The sequence below is a fragment of the Crotalus tigris genome, unplaced genomic scaffold, assembly GCF_016545835.1.
Source record: "Crotalus tigris isolate CLP2741 ecotype Arizona unplaced genomic scaffold, ASM1654583v1 scf7180000020772.1195989, whole genome shotgun sequence".
NCBI classification, from domain to species: domain Eukaryota; kingdom Metazoa; phylum Chordata; class Lepidosauria; order Squamata; family Viperidae; genus Crotalus; species Crotalus tigris.
In genome coordinates, this window is record NW_024098171.1 from 591905 (window position 1) to 612621 (window position 20717).

Below are 20717 nucleotides of genomic sequence, written 5' to 3' on the forward strand. Positions count from 1 at the left end.
ATGCCAGCTGGGTGCTTTTGGGGTAATCACCAGGTGCCAGTGAGTTCTAGTCCCGCCTTAGCCATGCAAGTCAAATTGGGTGATTTTGGGCCAATTACTAGGAGACGGTGAGTTCTAGTCCCGCCTTACGAGTGAAAGCCGGCTGGGTTATTTTGGGCCAATCACCAGAAGACGCTGAGTTCTAATCCTGTCTTAGGAATGAAAGTCAAATTGGGTGCCTTTGGGCCAATCACCAGGTGCCAATGAGTTCTAGTCCCGCCTTAGCCATGAAAGTCAGCTGGGTGCCTTTTGGCTAGTCACTTTCTCTCAACACAGTCTACCTCGCAGGGTTGGTGTGGTGGGGAAAATAGGAAGAAGGAGTTTTATGTGCCTTCGATTACTTAAAAAATAATAAAAGTGGAATGTGAACAAACGAACGAACGAACGGCCCACAATGAATTCAAGTCAGCTCAGGATGGGTATTTTATTTTTTACCAGATTTACCTCCCTCTTTGGTTTGGCACAACTCAAAGTGTGACCTATATTTAATGCTCCTGCCTTCTACTTTCCCCCTAACAACAGTCCTGTGAGGTGGGCTAGGCTAAGAGAGAAAGGGAGAGACTGGCCCGAAGGCTTCTGTGCTTTAGAGAGGACTAAAACTCCCACTCGCTTAGTTTTCAGTCCAGTATACTAGGTGGTCCTTGACTTACGACCGTGATTGGCAGTCATTGCGATCGTATGTCGAGACATCATGGGACTGGACTGGATTTTTTTGACAGTTTTTGCTGTGGGGGGGGAGGAAGCGAGTCCATTTCTCCCTACCAATGGGTTTTCTTAATCAAAAGCGGGAAATCAACACCAGAAACCGGCCAAAACCGTCGCAAACTGAGGCAAGGGGATGGCCGTAAAGGTGAGCTGGTGGCCAAGCGCTGAAAAAGTGATTATGGTGTATGCCAGCGGTCTTCAGACCTGGCCCTTTTATGACTTGTGGACTTCAACTCCCAGAATTCCTCAGCTAGGCACGCTGGCTGAGGAATTCTGGGAGTTGAAGTCCACTCCTCTTAAAGTCTATATCAGGGGTCTTCAAACTTGGCCCTTTTATGACTTGTGGACTTCAGCTCCCAGAATTCCTCAGCTAGGCACGCTGGCTGAGGAATTCTGGGAGTTGAAGCCCACTCCTCTTAAAGTCTACATCAGGGGTCTTCAAACTGGGCCCTTTTATGACTCGTGGACTTCAACTCCCAGAATTCCTCAGCCAGCCGCCCCTCCTGATTCCTTCCTTCCTTCCTTCCTTCCCCACCATCCACAAAGAACTGGAGAAGCATCTGGGATAAGAAGTGAAACGTCTTCAAAGGCAAAAGAGGAAAGCACCTCTGGGGCAGGCGAGTGGTGGTACCTGCAGACGTAGTTTCCTCGGCACGCGTCCAGCGGCGCCAAGCAGTTCGGCTTCTCCTTGGCTTCGTAGGAGCAGGCGGGCACAATCGTCTGCCGGCGTCTCTCGGCGCAGGCCGTGTCGACACAGGGGCAGAAGAGCAGCTCATGCGTGTACTCGGGGGGCACCCGGTCGAAGAACTTCCGCAAGGCCTTGTGACACTTGGACCGGTTGCAGGGGTCCGCCCGGGGCCCCCGACGGATGCAAGAGGACACGTACTCGGTCCGGAGTCGCTGGCACATCTCGTCCACGTTACAGGCTTTGGCGGCGTCCAAGCAGCGGTTCACCTGCGTGACCTCGTTCTCAGAGCCTGCAGAGCAGAAAGACACAAAGGAGGTGGTGGCATGCTGTTCTACCATGGAAGTAACCCTGGAGGTAATAACGATAATGATGATGATGATGATGATGATGATGATAATAATAATAATAATAATAATAATAATAATAATAATAATAATATTTTTAGGTAGACAAAATAATAATATTTTTTAGGTAAACAAAATGCTAAATCCAGTCTGAACATCTGGCTGACTGTGCGATGATCAATAATAATAATAATAATAATAATAATAATAATAATAATAATAAAGTTGGAAGGTACCTTGGAGGTCATCTAGTCCAACCCCCTGCTCATGCAGGAAACCCTATACCATTTCAGACAAATGGCTGTCCAGTCTCTTCTGAAAAACATCCAACATTGGCACATTCACAGCTTCTGGAGGCAGGCTGTTCCACTGGTTAATTGTTCTAATGGTCAGGAAGTTTCTACTTAGTTCCAGGTTGCTTCTCTATTTGGTTAGTTTCCATCTGTTGCTTCTTGTCCTGCCTTCTGGTGCTTTGGAGAATAGCTTGACTCCCTCTTCTTTGGGGCAGCCCCTGAGATACTGGAAGGCTGCTATCATTTGCCCCCTCATCCTTCTCTTCATTAAACTAGACATACCCAATTCCAGCAACCGTTCCTTATATGTTTTAGCCTCCAGTCTCCTGATCATCTTTGTTGCTCTTCTCTGTGCTCTTTCTAGAGTCTCAGCGTCTTTTTTACATTGTGGTGACCAAAACTGGATGCCGTATTCCAAGTGTGGCTTTACTAAGACCTTGTAAAGTGGTATTAATACTTCACATGATCTTGATTCTATCCCTCTGTTAATGCAGCCTAGCACTGCGTTGGCCTTTTTGGCAGCTGCAGCACACTGCTGGCTCATATTTAGGTGATTGTCTACTAGGACTCCGAGGTCCCTCTGACAGTTACTACTATTGAGCATGGTGTCACCTATGCTGTACTTGTGCATTTGGTTTTTCTTGCCTAAATGTAGAACCTTGTTTTTTTCACCATTGAATTTCATTTTGTTAGTTAGTGCCCAGTGTTCAAGTCTGTCCAGATCCTTCTGTACCTGAAGCCTGTCTTCTGGAGTGTTGGCTATTCCTGCCAGCTTGGTGTCGTCTGCAAATTTGATGAGTTCCCCATCTATCCCTTCATCCAAATCGTTGATGAAGATGTTGAAAAGCACTGGGCCCAGAACAGAGCCCTGGGGCACCCCCTACACACTTTCCTCCATGTAGATACGGTTCCATTGAGGACCACATGCTGAGTACGGCCGGTCAGGCAGCTACGAATCATCCAGTCTAAACCGCACAGGTCAGGAATTGCAATGAAAGAAAAAAAATATAAATCCCAGACTCTTGGCTGTTCAACCTTTGGAGATGTGGCAGAGACAGCAAGAGACTATGAAGGAAATATAATAAAAGCCCCAATTAAAAATGATAAAACCACTGGATGAATATTTCTCCTTTGACAGAGGTTTTCTAGGTTGATTCATCGGCTTGTTCGCAGTCTTATTTCTCCTTGCTATATATGTAGGCTACTAGGTCAGCTAAAAGCAGAAAAACCATTAACAGAATAGAGCAGAGCAGAGCAGAAGAGAACAGAACAGAACAGAATATGGATAGGATAGGATAGGATAGGATAGGACAGGATAGGATAGGATAGGATAGGATAGAGCAGGGCTTTTCAACCTTTTCACCCATTGTACCACATTTAGGATATGGCAATATCTGAGTACCACCAGTCTCCTAGCAAGGTGTCAAAAACTTGATAACCTCCTGTCCGAGGTTTTCATTGTTGTGAGCATTTCTGTTGAAGATTGGCAGTGGGGGTGGGGGGTGTTTGGTTTTTATTCCCTCCCCCCCCCCCGTCTGCTGGGTGGTTGCAGCAGGTTTTGGTCCCTTCACATGACCCTGGGAGACTGTGACCATCATACATATGAATCAGTGGCCAAGCATCTGAATGTAAATCACAAGACCCTGGAGAGGCTGCAACATTCCAGCTGATTGGCGCTTCTTGTGGGCTCAGCAGAAGCGCCAGGATCAGCGCCGAGCTCCAGCTGGAGCATGGCGCTGATCCTGGCGCTTCCATTGAGCCCTGACAGCCCCGAAGAAGCGCTGATCCTGGCGCTTCCGCTGAGCCCTGCAGCTCCAGCCGTCTCTCACTCAGGCTTGTGCGATGCTGCCACCAGTTCAGCCCATTCCCCTCTCCCGCTACCACTTTTCTAGGATGGTTGCGTACCACCTGCCAGGTGCCAATGTACCACAGGTGGTACTCATACCACTGGTTGAAAAGCCTTGGGATAGAGAATGGAATGGAAAGAGAAGAGAAGAGAATAATATAGAATGGATAGAATATAGAATAGAATAGAATAGAATAGAATAGAATAGAATAGAATAGAATAGAATAGAATAGAATAGAATAGAGAAGAGAAGAGAAGAAAAGAGAAGAGAATAATATGGAATGGATAGAATATAGGATAGGATAGGATAGGATAGGATAGGATAGGATAGGACAGGACTTAATAGAACAGAACAGAACAGAACAGAACAGAATAGAATAGAATAGAATAGAGAATGGAATGGATAGAGAATAGAATATAGAACAGAACAGAATAGAATTCTACTCCATTTCTTTTCTGGGGACATTGCTCCAACAGTCAACCAGCATTTGACTTCCTGTCACTTAAATTTCTGGTTCTGTGACAGCCATTCGAGACTCAGGTTCCCACAGGAGCGTCACAAATACGAAGAAGCAACTTTGTGCAGTTGCAGGCACCGTCTTCATTTTTCCGGCTGCCCCTTCCCTGGAGATGCTTGTGTTTCAAAACGTTTAGGAGAGCGATTGTATCCCTGTTCACTTTTCTTTTTCCTGGGGACTAAAGCTCTAGCCAGAAACTCTGAACTGTCTCCATGGAAGTGAATGGAGCCGTTTCAGTGTTACAGAGATAGCCCACAATTTACAACCATTGATTTTTTTTGACTCAGAGGTTACAACAGTACTGAAAAAAGTGAGTTATGATTGTTTTTCACATGACCTCAACTCCCAGAATCCCCCAACCAGCAAGATTTAAGATGGATGGACTTCAACTCCCAGAATTCCTCAGTCAGCATGCTTTAAGATGGGTGGACTTCAACTCCTAGAATTCCTTTGCTGGCTGGGGAATTCTGGGAATTGAAGTCCCCCCCATCTTAAATTCTGGGAGTTGCCCAGAATCCCCCAGCCAGAAAGCTTTAAGAAGGGTGGTCTTCAACTCCCAAAATCCCCCAGCCAGCCAGCTTTAAGATGGGTGGACTTCAACTCCCAGAATTCCTCAGTCAGCATGCTTTAAGATGGGTGGTCTTCAACTCCCAGAATCCCCCAACCAGCATGCTTTCAGATGAGTGGACTTCAACTCCCAGAATCCCCCAGCCAGCAAACTTTAAGATGGGTGGTCTTCAACTCCCAGAATCACCCAGCCAGCAAGCTTTAAGATGGGTGGTCTTCAACTCCCAGAATCCCCCAACCAGCATGCTTTCAGATGAGTGGACTTCAACTCCCAGAATCCCCCAGACAGAAAGCTTTAAGATGGGTGGTCTTCAACTCCCAGAATCCCCCAACCAGCATGCTTTCAGATGAGTGGACTTCAACTCCCAGAATCCCCCAGACAGAAAGCTTTAAGATGGGTGGACTTCAACTCCCAGAATTCCGCAGCCAGCAAGCCTTCAGATGGGTGGACTTCAACTCCCAGAATTCCTTTGCTGGCTGGGGAATTCTGGGAGTTGAAGTCCCCCCATCTTAAATTGAGGAACTACAGAGCACAAAGTAAAACTTTCTGCTGAGGACAGAAAACCTGGCGGAGTTCAGCCCGCTTCGGCCGGGCGACCTCCCTCTGATGGAATTGTCTAATGGAGCATGTTCGGAGTCCATTTCCCATGCCTCTGTCACCTTGAACCCCACTCGGCGAGCGGAAAGCGGGAAACCAGGATTGATCGGCCAATTACCCAGCATAATGGTATTCCTAATTAGGGCCCTTGCAGAACATATGATGTGTTCTCTTGGAAGCGGCTGGAGCTGTCCATCTTTGTCGGCAAGGCGCAGGGGAAACGGAGTCGGCCTTTGGGAAAGTGCCCCCCCCACCGGGGCTAAGAAGCTCCCCGGACGACCATCTTAGAAAAGATCTCAAGAGACAGAGAAAAGAGTTGTGCTGTTCTGAGCATGTGCCGAGGGCCACTTTTGTACAAAGGGGACTAGAATAGAAAAAGTGTGGTCTAGTGGTTAAGGCAGCAATCTAGAACTGCCTTAGGAGGGAAAGAAGACTGGGTGTCTTTGGGCCAATCACCAGGAGACGGTGAGTTCTAGTCCCACCTTAGGCATGAAAGCTGACAGGATGACTTTGGGCCAATCACCAGGAGACTGTGAGTTCTAGTCCCGCCTTAGGCATGAAAGCCAACTGGATGACTTTGGGCCAATCACCAGGAGACGGTGAGTTCTAGTCCCGCCTTATGCATGAAAGCTGACAGGGTGACTTTGGGCCAATCACCAGGAGACGGTGAGTTCTAGTCCCGCCTTATGCATGAAAGCTGACAGGGTGACTTTGGACCAATCACCAGGAGACGGTGAGTTCTACTCCCGCCTTAGGCATGAAAGTCGACTGGATGACTTTGGGCCAATCACCAGGAGACGGTGAGTTCTAGTCCCGCCTTACGCATGAAAGCTGACAGGGTGACTTTGGGCCAATCACCAAGAGACAGTGAGTTCTAGTCCCGCCTTAGGCATGAAAAACAGCTGGGTGACTTTGGGTCAATCACCAGGAGATGGTGAGTTCTAGTCCCGCCTTACGCATGAAAGCTGGCTGGGTGACTTTGGGCCAGTCCCACCCTTCTCTGTCAGCCCAACCCACCTCACAGGGTTGTTGTTATGGGAAAAATAGGAGAAGGAAGGCGTATCAGGATTGTTTGCCACCTTAAAAACGTTACTTATAAACGTAAGTCAGGTAAGATGAAGAAAACCTAATACATTAAAAGGGCTTTCTTAATTTCCCCCCCGGTTGCAACAATATGGCGTCCCGTCATTTTCACGCCTTACCTGCCGTGATGGACGCCAGCCGGACATAGTCAAACCCCCTTACAAAGGGCTCGTAGGGAGAACTTTCCATGACGTTCATACCTAGAGGGAGAAAATATATACATGGGAAAAGAAGGCCCAGGCTTTTATCCTGCATATTATTTATTACATGAATTTAATAACACCCGACCCTCTGCCACCGCCCGGAGGCCTCTTTGAGAAAAGAAACCCAATTCAAAACAGATTACAAGGGCGGCTTAAATGCAGAAAGCATGAAGGGGACACAGGAAAGTCCACTGGCCCCTTATCTTCCTTGGACAGATGTCAAATGCCTTTTAGATGTTCTCCATGTGGACCAGTGTGTTTCAAAGCTGGCCGTTTGAAGATGGAAGACTTCAACTCCCAGAATCCCCCAGCCAGCCAGCCAGCATTAAGATGGTTGGACTTCAATTCCTGTCAGTTCATTCTCTCCCTTTTCCTTCCTTCCTTCCTTCCTTCCTTCCTTCCTTCCTTCCTTCCTTCCTTCCTTCCTTCCTTCCTTCCTTCCTTCCTTCCTCCTTTTTTCTTTCTTTCTTCCTTCCCTTCTCTCCCTCCTTCCTCCCTTCCTTCCTTCCCTTCTCTCCCTCCTTCCTCCCTTCCTTCCTTCCCTTCTCTCCCTCTCTCCTTTCTTCCCTCCCTCCCTCCCTCCCTCCTTCCTTCCTTCCTTCTTTTTTCTTCTTCCCTTCCCTCCCTCTTCCCTTCCTTCCTTTCCTTCCCTCCCTCCCTCTCTCCTTTCTTCCCTCCCTCTCTCCTTCCTTCCTTCCTTCTCCTTTTTTCTTCCTTCCTTCCTTTCCTCTCTCCCTTCCTTCCTCCCTTTCTTCCCTTCCCTCCCTCCCTCTCTCCTTTCTTCCCTCCCTCCCTCCCTCATTCCTTCCTTCCTTCTCCTTTTTTCTTCTTCCCTTCCCTCCCTCCCTCTTCCCTTCCTTCCTTCCTTTCCTTCCCTCCCTCTCCTTTCTTCCCTCCCTCTCTCCTTCCTTCCTTCCTTCTCCTTTTTTCTTCCTTCCTTTCTTCCCTTCTCTCCCTCCCTCCTTCCTTCCTCCCTTCCTTCCCTTCCTTCTTTCCTTCTCCTTTTTTCTTCCTTCCTTCCTTTCCTCTCCCTCCCTTCCTTCCTCCCTTCCTTCCCTTCCCTCCCTTCCTCTCCTTTCTTCCCTCCCTCCCTCCCTCATTCCTTCCTTTTCCTTCTCCTTTTTTCTTCCTTCCTTCCCTTCCCACCCTCTTCCCTTCCTTCCTTCCTTCCTTCCCTCCCTCCCTCCCTTCCTCCTTCCTTCCTTCCTTCCTTCCTTCCTCCCTTCCTTTCCCTTCTCTTCTTCATTCTCCTTCCTTCCTCTCCTCCCCTCTCCTCCCCTCTCCAAACCTCTTCTCTTTTCCCCTCCCCTCCCCTTTCTCTTTTATCTTCCCTCCCCTCCTCATCTATTTTCTCTCTGCTCTCTTATTAAACCTGGGTTGGAGCTATTTTGAACAATAGGCTGTTTAACTATCCCTTGTTTTCCAAGGCAGTAAAATGTGCATATGTGATATATCTCTATTCCCAACCAAGGGGGAAAAAATCTATAATTGTTCAAATAAACTAAGGCATATTGCTTCAGACGGGTGCCACAGACAGAAGAAACCCAGAGAGAAATGCTAGCGTCCCTGTAAATCAACTTGTTTCTTTATTGTTATGCAAAAAATAAAATAAAATACTACATATCGTTTAAAAGAAAGTAACTGAATACTCAAGGGCCAGAGAAAGAAAAAGGCTAAAATATATTTTTTTAATGAAGCTTTTCCGTTTTGCTGCTCTATACAATAGCTTCTGGATCTCGGATACAGGATTCCTGCCCCTCTAATTATTTCCTGCATGGTGCAGGGTAGAAGAAGGATCACCTGGTGTCCTACTTTCCATCTCTATTTGGCTATTTGACACACTCTCTTTGGGGCTGAGTGTGCTAATTGCTCACAAGTTTGGTTCCAGCAGCTCCGGTAAGTTTTGTGTTGTTTTGTTTGTTGTTAAATCGATCTAAAGGTGTAGGTAGATACTGTACATAACCTCTCCTTTATTTTGCACGCTCTGTAATCTCTCTTCTTTTGATCTTTGCTGATGTTTATTCAATAAATAGCATCCCTATTTATTTAGTAAATAAATAATTTCCCTCTAGAGGAACTCAGTGGTGGGTGCAATGGCTCTGATTTGGATGGAGCAAAGCTTCTCAACCTGGGCAACTTAAAGATGAGCAGACCTCCATTCCCAGAATTCCCCAGCCAGCATGTCTGCAGCTTGGCTTTCCTTCCTTCCTTCCTTCCTTCCTTCCTTCCTTCCTTCCTTCCTTCCTTCCTTCCTCTCCAGTTCCTTCCCTCCCTCCTTTGTTCTTTCCTTCCCCCTCCCTTTTCCTTCCTTTCCCTTTCCTTTTTCTCTTTTCTTTTTCTTCTCCTGCATTCCCTTCTTTTCTTCTTTTTCTTTTCCCTTCCTTCCCTCCCTTTCTCCTTCCTTCCTTCCTTCCTTTGCCTGCCTATATCCATCCAGCCATCCATTGTATTCCTTCCTTCCTTCCCTACCCATTAACCATCGATTACATTCCTTGCTTTCCTTCCTTCCTTCCTTCCTCCTTCCCTCCCTCCCTCCCTCCCTCCCTTTGCCTGCCTATATCCATCCAACCATCCATTGTATCCCTCCCTCCCTCCCTCCCTCCCTCCCTCCCTCCCTTCCTTCCTTCCTTCCTTCCTTCCTTCCTTCCTTCCTTCCTTCCTTCCTTCCTTCCCTATCCATCAACCATCCATTACATTCCTTGCTTTCCTTCCTCCTTCCCTCCCTCCCTCCCTTCCTTTGCCTGCCTATATCCATCCAACCATCCATTGTATCCCTCCCTCCCTTCCTTCCTTCCTTCCTTCCTTCCTTTCTTCCCTATCCATCAACCATCCATTACATTCCTTGCTTTCCTTCCTCCCTCCTTCCCTCCCTCCCTCCCTCCCCATCCTTCCTTCCCTCCCTCCCTCTTCCTTCCTTCCTTCCTTCCTTTACTCCCTCCCTCCCTCATTCTCTCCTTCCTTCCTCTTCTCCCCTCTCCAAACCTCTTCTCTTTTCCCCTCCCCTCCCCCTTTTCTCTTTTCTCTTCCCTCCCCTCCCCATCTATTTTCTCTCTGCTCTCTTACTAAACCTGGATTGGAGCTCTCATCTAATCTCTCTCTCTCTCTCTCTCTCCCTCCCTCCCTCCCTCTCTCTCTCTCTCTCCACAAAGTCTCCGTCTGAGATTTTTCTGCAAAGTTCTGAAAATATTATCTCAGTGTCAAAAATAGACCCTTTTGGCAGGAAAGAACAAAACACCCAGACCCCCCCCCAGGGCTCAGTGTTTAGTTACTTCCTATGATACCCATTTTCACGCCTGCAGGGAAGGTTTTTGCACCAAGTTTCCGCCAATGGATCATTTTACTACTCTCATCGGGCCAACCGTTATGGGCCAACCATTATGGGGAGCATTGTGGACCCCATTTTTTCCCCTCTCCCCTGCCCAGACAGGCAGTCCTCGGCTTATAGCTGTTTATTTACTGACCGTTTGAAGTTAAAACTATACCTATGACTGTTTTTTTTTCTACATTTCTGACCGTGGCAGCATCCTGTGGGGTCACGTGATCAAAATTCAGAGGCTCGGCAACCGACTCATAGTTATGACGGCTGCAGCGTCCCGGGGGTGTCACCTGATCCCCTTTTGCGACCTTCTGACAAGCCAAATCAGTCGGGGGGCCAGATTCACTTAACAACCCGTGTTACTCACTTAACAACTCTGGCAGGAAAGGTCATAAAATGGGTCAAAATGTGCTTAACAAATGTCTCCCTCGGTGACGTACATTTGGGGCTCAACTGGGGTCGTAAGTCGAGGACTTCCCATGGTTTTATATAAATAAATGTATTTTACATCGAAATATACAATAAGCAAGGTAGTCCTGCCCATCGCTACATCCTGAGGTAAATTGTCAGGTAAATCGCAGAGCACACAGAATTAAAAAAAAAAAAAAAGGCGGGAAAAAAGGGAAACTCCCCCTTCTCACCCAGCAACCAATCATAACGCAGATTGCCTCATGCAGGAGCCCGCCCTCTCCAATCAATCAACTACCACTCTGTCTTCTGGCTCATTCTAAAGTTCATGTCATCTTCCAGCTATTAAATTAAATATCTTAAGAGTTTGTCACACTTAATGACGGTTGCCGCATCCTCCTGGTCACGTGATCAAAATTCAGAGGCTCATATTTATGACGGTCACAGCGTCCCGGGGATGTCACATGATCCCCTTTTGCCACCTTTGACAAGCCATGTCAATGGGAGGAAGCCGGTTTCACTTAAGAACTTGTGTTACTGACTTAAAAACTGCAGTAATTCATTTAACAACGGTGGCCAGAAAGGTCATAAAACGGGGCAAAAGAAAATCACTTAATCAATGTTTCGCTTAGCAACACAAATTTGGGGCCCAGTTGTGGTTGCGTAACTCGAGGACCACCTGTAGTTTCAGATCAGAGTTGGAAGATGGCCGGGCTGCAGCAGGGGGTTGGACTACATGGCCTCCGAGGTCCCTTCCGACTCTGCTGAATTTCTAGGAGAGAAACAATCCTGGGAGGCTTTAATCCAATCCCATTAAAGCAGACTTAGAATGCAGCTAAGTCCTCGACTTGCAACCGTCCATTTAGTGACCGTTCGAAGTTACAACGGCAGTGGGAAAAGCGACGTACAACCTGTTTTCACATTTAACGACCGTCGCAGCATCCCTGCAGTCATGGGATCAAAATTCAGAAGCTCGGCAACTGACTCATATTTATGACGGTCGCAGCGTCCCCAGAAGGGGGGTCACATGACCCCCCTTTTTGCAACCTTCCAACCAGCCAAGTCAATGGGGGGGGGGAAAGCCAGATCCGCTTAACAAACACCTTCCTAAATTAACCACTGCAGCGTCTCGCTTAACGACCGCGGCGAGAAAAGCGGTCAAACTCCCTTCGCAAAATGCCTCACTTAGCAGCATAAATGTCGGGCTGGTTCAGGCGAGGACTAATCTATATCCAGGTGCTACTCCCCCCCCCAAAAAAACAAACCCACCCTATCTTTGCTTTCTTCGGAGTTGAGTAAATAATACGCTCGGCCGAGTGGCAAGTCCCAGGCTGCGGAGATAATTGATTGTGTAAAATGACAACTCGCAAGCCTTTGTGGCCTCCGGAGGCTGTGTCTCTCTGTGTGTGTGTGTGTGTGTGTGTGTAAGTTGACGCTTTGCAAACGTGTCTATATTGTCTCTGGCTCCTCGGATGGGGACTCATCCATCACTTAAACGTCGGGAGACAAGGCAGCAGTGGCGAAGTGGCCTTCCCTGCAAGGAAGTAAGACTTGGTGGACCCGTCAGAGAAAGATGCGGAGAAGAATCGCAAGAGGCCAGCCGGGCCTGTGCGATGAATTGCCTTTGACAGGAGAAGCAATTGAAAGAGGAATGGGCCGGAATGAAAAGCAAGGACGTTCTAAGCAAGGGAAAATGAGGCCAGAGAGTTGCGGGTCAAAATTGCAGAGGAGGAGACACCCGCCTTGGGGAGGGGGGGACAATCAGCTCGTTTTGCTTTCTGCAAATGGAGTTTGGAAAAGAAGAAAATGGAAGGGGGGGGGGAAGGCAAAGGTCCTGAACGGGACAAGTGGGATGATTAGGTGGCTCAAACAGCCCTGTTTGGAGGAAAGATTATAGCTTTTGGGTTTCTGGGGTGGGGGGCGAGAGGAAAACTAGATTCGGCAACTGCAAAGGAAAGGGAGTGCAAAAAGAAGACGAAAAGGACAAATAGAATGGAACAGAACAGAACAGAACAGAACAGAACAGAACAGGATAGAATAGAATAGAATAGAATAGAATAGAATAGAATAGAATAGAATAGAGAATGGAATGGATATAGAATAGAATAGAATAGAATAGAATAGAATAGAATAGAATAGAGTAGAGTAGAGTAGAGTAGAATAGAATAGAATAGAATAATGATAATAAAATAGACTAGAATAATGATAATAGAATATAGAATAGAGTAGAATAGAATAGAGAATAGAATAGGAAAGGATAGGATAGGGTGGAATGGAGTGGAGTGGAGTGGAGTAGAGTAGAGTAGAATAGGATATTAATATAGAATAGAGAATAGAATAGAATAGAATAGAATAGAATAATGATAAGAATAGAATAGAACAGAATAGAATAGAATAGAATAGAATAGAATAGAATAGAATAGAATAGAATAGAATAGAACAGTGATTCTCAACCTTTCTAATGCCGTGATCCCATAATACAGTTCCCCATGTTGTGGTGACCCCCAAGTGGGTGTGGCCACCAATAAGAGGGAATAGGACAGTTAGGGAAAAGGGAAAAAAATGGCGGACAGCATGGTTTGGTGACCCCCGTGAAATGGTCATTCGACCCCAAATGGGGTCCCGACCCACAGGTTGAGAACCACTGGAATAGAATATAGAATGGGATGGGATGGAATAGAATAGAATAAGAATACAATAGAATAGAATAATGATTAGAATAGAATAGAATAGAATAGAATAGAATAGAATAGAATAGAATAGAATAGAATAATGATAATAAAATAGAATAGAATAATGATAATAGAATATAGAATACAATAGAATATAGAATAGAATAATGATAAGAATAGAATAGAATGGAATGGAATGGAATGGAATAAATAGAATAAAATAACCCTTGAACTGCTGAGTAATTTTGGAACAAAACACAGCTGCTTTAAAGAGCTGAGAGAGTTACTACCTGTCTGCCCAGGCTGGCATTTCTCAAGGAAGACCAGAGTAGAAGTCCAAAGTCCTAGAATAGAATAGAGTTGGAAGGGACCTTGGAGGTCTTCTAGTCCAGCCCCCTGCTCAAGCAGAAGAACCTATACCATCTCAGTCAAATGACTGTCTAGTCTCTTCTTAAAAATCTCCAGTGATGGAGCGCCCACGATTTCTGCTGGCAAGCAGTTCCACTGGTTAATCGTCCTCACTGTCAGGAAGTTTCTTCTTTAATTCCAAGTTGCTTCTCTCCTTGATCAGTTTCCAACCATTGTTTCTCGTCCTGCCCTCTGGTGCTTTGGAGAACAACGTGACCCCCTCTTCTTTGTGGTAGCCCCCTAAATACTGGAAGACTGCTATCGTGTCTCCCCTATTTCTTCTTTTCTTTAGACTAGCCAAACCCAAGTCCCGCAGCCGTTCTTTCTATGTTTTAGTCTCCAGGCCTTGGATCCTCTTAGTTGCTCTTCTCTGGATTTTTTCTAAACTCTCAACCTCTTTTTTGTGATGAATGCTAATACTACTTTTCATGTACGATGACCATAACAGAAGCTTGCAAGTCTGAATGTGCTCCCCCATCCCTTATATTTGCAAGAAAACTAGGAAAACTGAGACGCTTTTTCAAATTACATTTCTGCCCGAGACTCTTAATTTCTTTTATCTGACATTCTCTGGGTTGGATCCTTTCCTTCTGTTCCTCCGGTTTATTCCTTTTGCCTGTTATAGCCTGAAGCAGACCCTCTTGGTTATCATTCTATTAATTCTGTGTGTCCACCCACGGATGGCTTCCCATCCCACTAAATATTTTTTATAGTTACAGGGTGGCGAATTCAAGTTCTTGCTAGAGAGGGTCATTGTATGGGTTGTGAAGAATTCATAGCATAAGCGCTGCCCTGTTGTTTCCAATATTCTTCCTGACTAACTGGGAAGGATTGGTGTGTGTGTGTGTGTGAAGTCACAGGATTTTGGAGAGCCGCTAGTTTGGCTGGAGAAACAAAACAGATGAAGCTAAAGGAGAATCTAAAGTAAAATGTACTTTGGCTTCATTAAGCTGCAAATTATTCCAGTGGGATCAGATTGAAGCTTGTTGCCTGAAAGCCAGAAAGGAAGGGAGGGAGGGAGGGAAGGGGGAGGGAGGGAGGGAGGGAGAGGAAGAGAAATGAAGAAAAGGAAGGAAGGAAGGAAGGAAGGAAGGAAGGAAGGAAGGAAGGAAGGAAGGAAGGAAGGAAGGAGCAAGAAAGAAAGAGAGAAAGAAAGGAACAAAAAAGAAAGAAAGAACAGAAAACAAATGGAAGGAAAGAAAAGAAAAAAGAAAGAAAGAAGGAAGGAACAAAAAAGAAAGAACAAAAAGAAAAAAGGAAGGAAGGAAAGAAGGAAAGAACAAAGGAAAGAAGAAAAAGAAAGAAGGAATGAGTGAGGAAAGAAAGAAAAAAGAAAGAAAGAGGAAGGAGAAAGAAAAAGAAAGAAAGAAAGAAAGAGGAAGGAGCAAGAAAGAAAGAAAGAAAGAAACAAACAAAAAAGAAAGAAAGAACAAAAAACAAAAGGAAGAAAAGAAAAAAGAAAGAAAGAAAAAGAAAGAAAGAAGGAAAGAAAAAGAAAGAACAAAAAGAAAAAAGAAAGGAAGGAAAGAAGAAAAAGAAAGAAGGAATGAGTGAGGAAAGAAAGAAAAAAGAAAAAGAAAGAAAAAGAAAGAAAGGAAGGAAGGAAGGAAGGAAGGAAGGAAGGAAGGAAGGAAGGAGCAAGCAAACAAGCAAGAGGAACGAAAAAGAAAGAGAACAAAAAGAAAGAAGGAAGGAAGGAAGGAAGGAAAAGCAAGTAAGCAAGAAAAAGAAAGAGAAGGAAGGAGTGAGGAAAGAAAAGAAAAAAAGAGGAAGGAAGGAAGGAAGGAAGGAAGGAGTGAGGAAAGGAAAGCAAGCAAGAAAAAAGAAAGAAAAAAGAAGCCATTATGGAGATGTCTTGTTATCACAACAGGAAAGGAGCATGGATCTTTTAAGAGAAGACTGAGGCATTGGTTTCTCAGTTTCCTTACTTGCTGCTACTACTACCTGGATTATCTTTAGCTGGCTAGAATAATTTTCCTCCCTCCCTGGTTCCTCAAATTGATTGCAATTCAACCCCCCCTCCTTTTTTTTTTAAACCTCCTCAGCTGCCTACCTCGGCTTGTCAGTCCCCCAGTGGCGTTTTAGTAATCCATCTATTTTCCAGCCCACGCTTGGGTGGGCCTGTTTCACTCCCGGTTTAATTTCCACGGCACATAAAACACTCACTGTCCTGACAAGACAAGAGTTATGATCTCCGAGTGAAGCGCTGCCTCTTTTTTTTTTTTTTTTACGAGGTCCCTTTTTAAAAACTCCCGACTTGCCAAAATTGGTGTCTTGGAGGGATAAAACCACGGCTGAGATGCTCTAATTATCATGCTTAAGTGGCCATTATTACAATTTGGGCAGCTGGGTGTACCCTCACCAATCACACCTGGAATGGAAAGAGGACCGTGGTCGCATGCGTGTGTGCGTGTGCGTGTGCGTGTGTGTGTGTGTGTGTGTGTGTGTGTGCAGCCTTTGGAAAGGTGGTGTGGTTTGCAAGAGGATTCACGCACAGCAACACAAACTCATCTGCCAATTCTCTGCCCTTTAGATCCTAATCAGGACATTGGTGTTAAAGCCAATTAGGTGCTCAGGAAGCTCAGAGTAGCAATAATTGAGTCTTTTGACCTCTTTCTGGGCTGAGTAAATCACCCATTAGAGAAGCTGAAATTCTGCAAGTTGTTTGGGACGCAGGACAGGGTGGGACAATGTCTGGACTGACACCGGGCCACGCAAACGAGAGAAGCCCCATCCATGCAGGCAGCATGCAAAACTACGCCCCCTCCCGTCCGCGGAATAATCTCTCTCTGTGGAACCAGTCCCTGGTGCTCAAAAGGTTGGGGGTGCTGGTCTAGGACAGAGGTCCCCAACCGTTTGGTCACCAGGAACCGGTTCCGTGAAGAAAGGTTTTTCCACGGACCGGAGGGTGCGTGGTTTTGTGTGCTGCCTGCATCGCACGGATGGGGCTTTGCTGTTTGTGTGGACCGGTTGCTGGTATGCCGTTGACCAGACTGGGGGTTGGGGACCCCTGGTCTAGGGCACCTGTGGTGGCTGAGCTCCAATTTTGCACCTCCTTCTCATTTCTGGCTAGGGGAAAAGATGGATACGGGCCCTGTATCGGGACTAGGAGTGACCTGATAGGAATCTTCCAGTATCTCAGGGGCTGCCCCAAAGAAGAGGGAGTCAAGCTATTATCCAAAGCGCGTGAAAGGCAAGACAAGAAGCAACGGATGGAAACTGATCAAGGAGAGAAGCAACCTGGAACTAGGGAGGAACGTCCTAACAGTGAGAACAATTAACCAGTGGAACGACTTGCCTCCAGAAGTTGCGGGTGCTCCAACACTGGACATTTGTAAGAAGACAAAGTACCGCTTTATAAATCCTTAGTAAGACCACACCTGTCATACGGCATCCAGTTTTGGTCACCACGTTACAACAAAAAGGTGTTGAGACTTTGGAAAGAGTGCAGAGAAGAGCAACGAAGACGGTTAAAAGTCTAGAGCAGGGGTTCTCAACCTTGGCAACTTTAAGACTTGTGGACTTCAACTCCCAGAATTCCTCAGCCAGCAAAGCTTTGCTGGCTGAGGAATTCTGGGAGTTGAAGTCCACAAGTCTTAAAGTTGCCAAGGTTGAGAACCCCTGCTCTAGAGACTAAAACAGTGATGGCGAACTTTTGAGAGACCGAGTGCCCAAACTGCAACCCAAAACCCACATGCATTGTCGAGTGCCAGGTGGGTGTGGCCCATTGGGTGGGCGTGGCTGCGGTGGTAACGGCAGACTGGGTGGGACTAAAAAGTTCAGTCAATCAATTCCAACTTTGCAAGATCTTTTTTTTCCCGCGAGAAGTTGAAATTGACTGATTGAACCTTTTTTTTTTTTTTTGCACACGGCGGCAGAGGCCTAAAGTGAAAAGGTTTTATAAAACCCATTTGAAGGCCCAGGGCTGGGGTGACGGCGCACGTGCCCACAGAGAAGGCTCTGCGTGCCGACTCTGGCACCCGTGCCATAGGTTCGCCACCACTGGACTAAAATATATGAAGAACGGTGGCAGGAATTATATAGGGCCATTCTAGAGGAAAGAGGGACTAGGGGTGACATAATAGCGGTCTTCCAATATTTGAGGGACTACCCCAAAGATGAGGGGAGTCAACCAACTCAGAAATCCTGGGTGCTCCATCACTGGAGATTTTTAAGAACAGACTGGACCATCACTTGTTCTGAGATGGTATCGGTTCTCCTGCTTGAGTGATGGGCTGGACTTGAAGACCTCCAAGGTCCCTTTCTTCTATTCAAATATTCTCCAAAGCACCTGAGGGCAGGACGAGAAGCAATGGATGGAAACCAACCTGGAGGAATTGTCCGACCCGGAGCACAATCAACCAGTTGAACAGTTTGCCTCCAGAAGTTGTGGGTTCTCCACCACACGCTTTCAAAAAGAGACTGGACCATCGTTTGCCTGAAATGGTATAAGGCCTCATTCTTGTGGAAAAATAAAGCCTTAAAAAAAATAAAGGGCTTTTACGAAATTCCGAAGGTGAAAGAGAGAGATTTTTATTTTTGCGCAAAAGGGTTCAGAAGTGATTTAACAATCAACAAATTTCTGAACAAGGGGGAGGGTCTAAACTAAAGCTTTATAGGTTTCTTTTTCTCAGGAACAAAGGAAGCATAGATGGAATCTTACATTGTATATGGAATCTACTTTGTGTAACATTCAGATAGTTTCTCACACGTTAGGTCCATTTCTCATGGGAATAAATGAAGGCAGTTTTTACTTTTATACAACGTTTCTAAATATGCATTAGGTCATTCACGTACTGTTAATACAGCTTTTGGCTAACACAGCTTTCTTTCAGAGATTATGCAGACACATGATTTTTGCTTTTAGTGATTTTTCATTATTATTATTATTATTTTACTTTATTCTTCTTTATTCTATGTTATTCTATTTCTTTCCCACACGCTTTCAAAAAGAGACTGGACCATCGTTTGCCTGAAATGGTATAAGGCCTCCTGCTCAAGCGGGGGGGGGTCAGACTGGAAGACCTCCAAGGTCCCTTCCAACTTTTATTATTCTATGTTCTGTGTGTGTCCCAGCCTTCAGACCACCCTCCACAAAACATCTCTGAAGGCTTCCAGATCTACTTCTAAGAAACCTGGCAGGTTTGGGTTTTCTCTGCTGCCTCCTATTTCTGTCCTCCCCCCCCCCCCCCCCGCTTCTGAAAGGCGCACCTTGAGCTCCAAAGGCTTGAAGGGGTTGTCATGCCAACCAGCATCTCACAGATGTGTGCGACACAAAACTGGCAAAGAAGGTCATGGAGATAACTGTTTTGCGAACCAGGAGACCCTTTCAGGACAATAGCAGCTTCCCTATTCAGATGACGGGGCGGGAACAATGGGACAACGTAGGAGAGAGATTTCCATCTGCCTCGCTTGTGCAAGACAAACGATAATAACAACAACCAGACAGGCAATTTCTTTGGCAGCACCACACCGTCAAGGACACGCAAACAAAAGGACGCTCTTTTCTTCCAATAGCTTCCCAGCTGCATCAGGGTCCTTTTGTTTGGTGGGGGGTTTTTTGGGAGGGGGTGTCTCGAGGTGGAATTTACAGAAAATCTGATTTTTCATTCCACTTAAACTTTAAAGATAGTAACAAGGAGGCAGAAATAGCCAGCCCTTGGGATAATGAAAGCATAAGAGTAGCAAAAGGGAAACGCGGCGGGGAAAAAAAAAAAACAAGAGTTTACATGACCGCATTGGCTAAATCGGACCATCCCTTCCATGTTTTGTATTCCTTCGTTCCTCCCTCCATTTTCTCCTTTGCATTGCTCGTCTTTTCTCCTTTTTCACGATGACACCAACTCATCTTTTCCTGTTCCTCTTGACCTATTCGTTCTTCCTTTTTGTCTCTTTGCTGCAGTCCAAGCCTCATTCATTTTCTCTAGGTCATCATCATCATCATTATTATTTACCTCAGCCATTTTAAGAAGGGTGGACTTCAGCTCCCAGAATGCCCCCAGCCAGCAACGCTGGCTGGTGGAATTCTGGGAGTTGAAGTCCACCCTTCTTAAAATGGCTGAGGTGGAAAAACATTGCTCTAGGGCAGGGGTAGGCAACCTTGGCTCTTTTATGACTCGTGGACTTCAACTCCCAGAATTCCTGAGCCAGCATGGCTCAGCTTGGAAACCTCTCCCTTTACCCTCAGCATGGCTGGCTCAGGAATTCTGGGTGTTGAAGTCCACGAGTCATAAAAGAGCCAAGGTTGCCTACCTCTGGCCTAGGCCTAGGCTGCTTTATGACTCATGGACTTCAACTCCCAGAATTCCTGAGCCAGCATGGCTCAGCTTGGAAACCTCTCCCTTTCCCCTCAGTATGGCTGGCTCAGGAATTCTGGGAGTTGAAGTCCACGAGTCATAAAAGAGCCACGGTTGCCTACCCCTGCTCTAGGGTGATCAAACCACCGTAAATCTATTTCTTTTATATAAGACATTTGGGTTTGTATTCGGGCCAAGACTTCATTCGTTCGCCCTCCTTCCTTCTTTGCCTCACTTCTCCTTGTTTGACGACCTTCCTTTCAACCGCATTTGATCTCGGCTTCTTTTGACAAACATGGATTCCTCACCTTAGGGCGTCACGTCCGACATTTGCACATGCTGAAATGTTTCCAACCATTTCCTCACTTTTAGACAACATTCTACAAGCGACACAGCCTTGTGTATCCGCCGTGTGTCTGTTTTTTTTTGTCCATTTCTTAGAATCATAGAATCTAAGTGCTGGAAGGGATCTGGGAGGTCTTCTAGTCTAACCCGCTTCCCAAGGCAGGTGTTCTTAAGCCATCCTGCTCAAATGGTTGTCCAATCTTTTGTTTAAAATTGATAGATAGATGTTAGATAGATAGATAGATAGATAGATAGATAGATAGATAGATAGATAGATAGATAGATGATAGATAGATAGATAGATAGATAGATAGATAGATAGATAGATAGATAGTTTCCATCCGTTACTTCTTGTCCTGCTTCCAGGTGCTTTGGAAAATTAGTCGAC

At 45.9% G+C, this 20717-nt stretch overlaps 1 protein-coding gene across 1 annotated transcript in view; it reads right to left on the reverse strand.

Annotated features, from left to right (window-relative positions):
• GFRA4 (GDNF family receptor alpha 4) overlaps positions 1-20717 on the reverse strand; it is a 103715-nt gene that overhangs the window by 20879 nt on the left and 62119 nt on the right. Inside the window, exons 3-4 of the mRNA XM_039368368.1 lie at positions 6801-6881; positions 1376-1721 (exon numbers count right to left, since the gene is read on the reverse strand). Of these exons, the coding sequence (XP_039224302.1) occupies positions 1376-1721; positions 6801-6881 (427 nt within the window). The remainder of the gene's footprint in view (positions 1-1375; positions 1722-6800; positions 6882-20717) is intronic.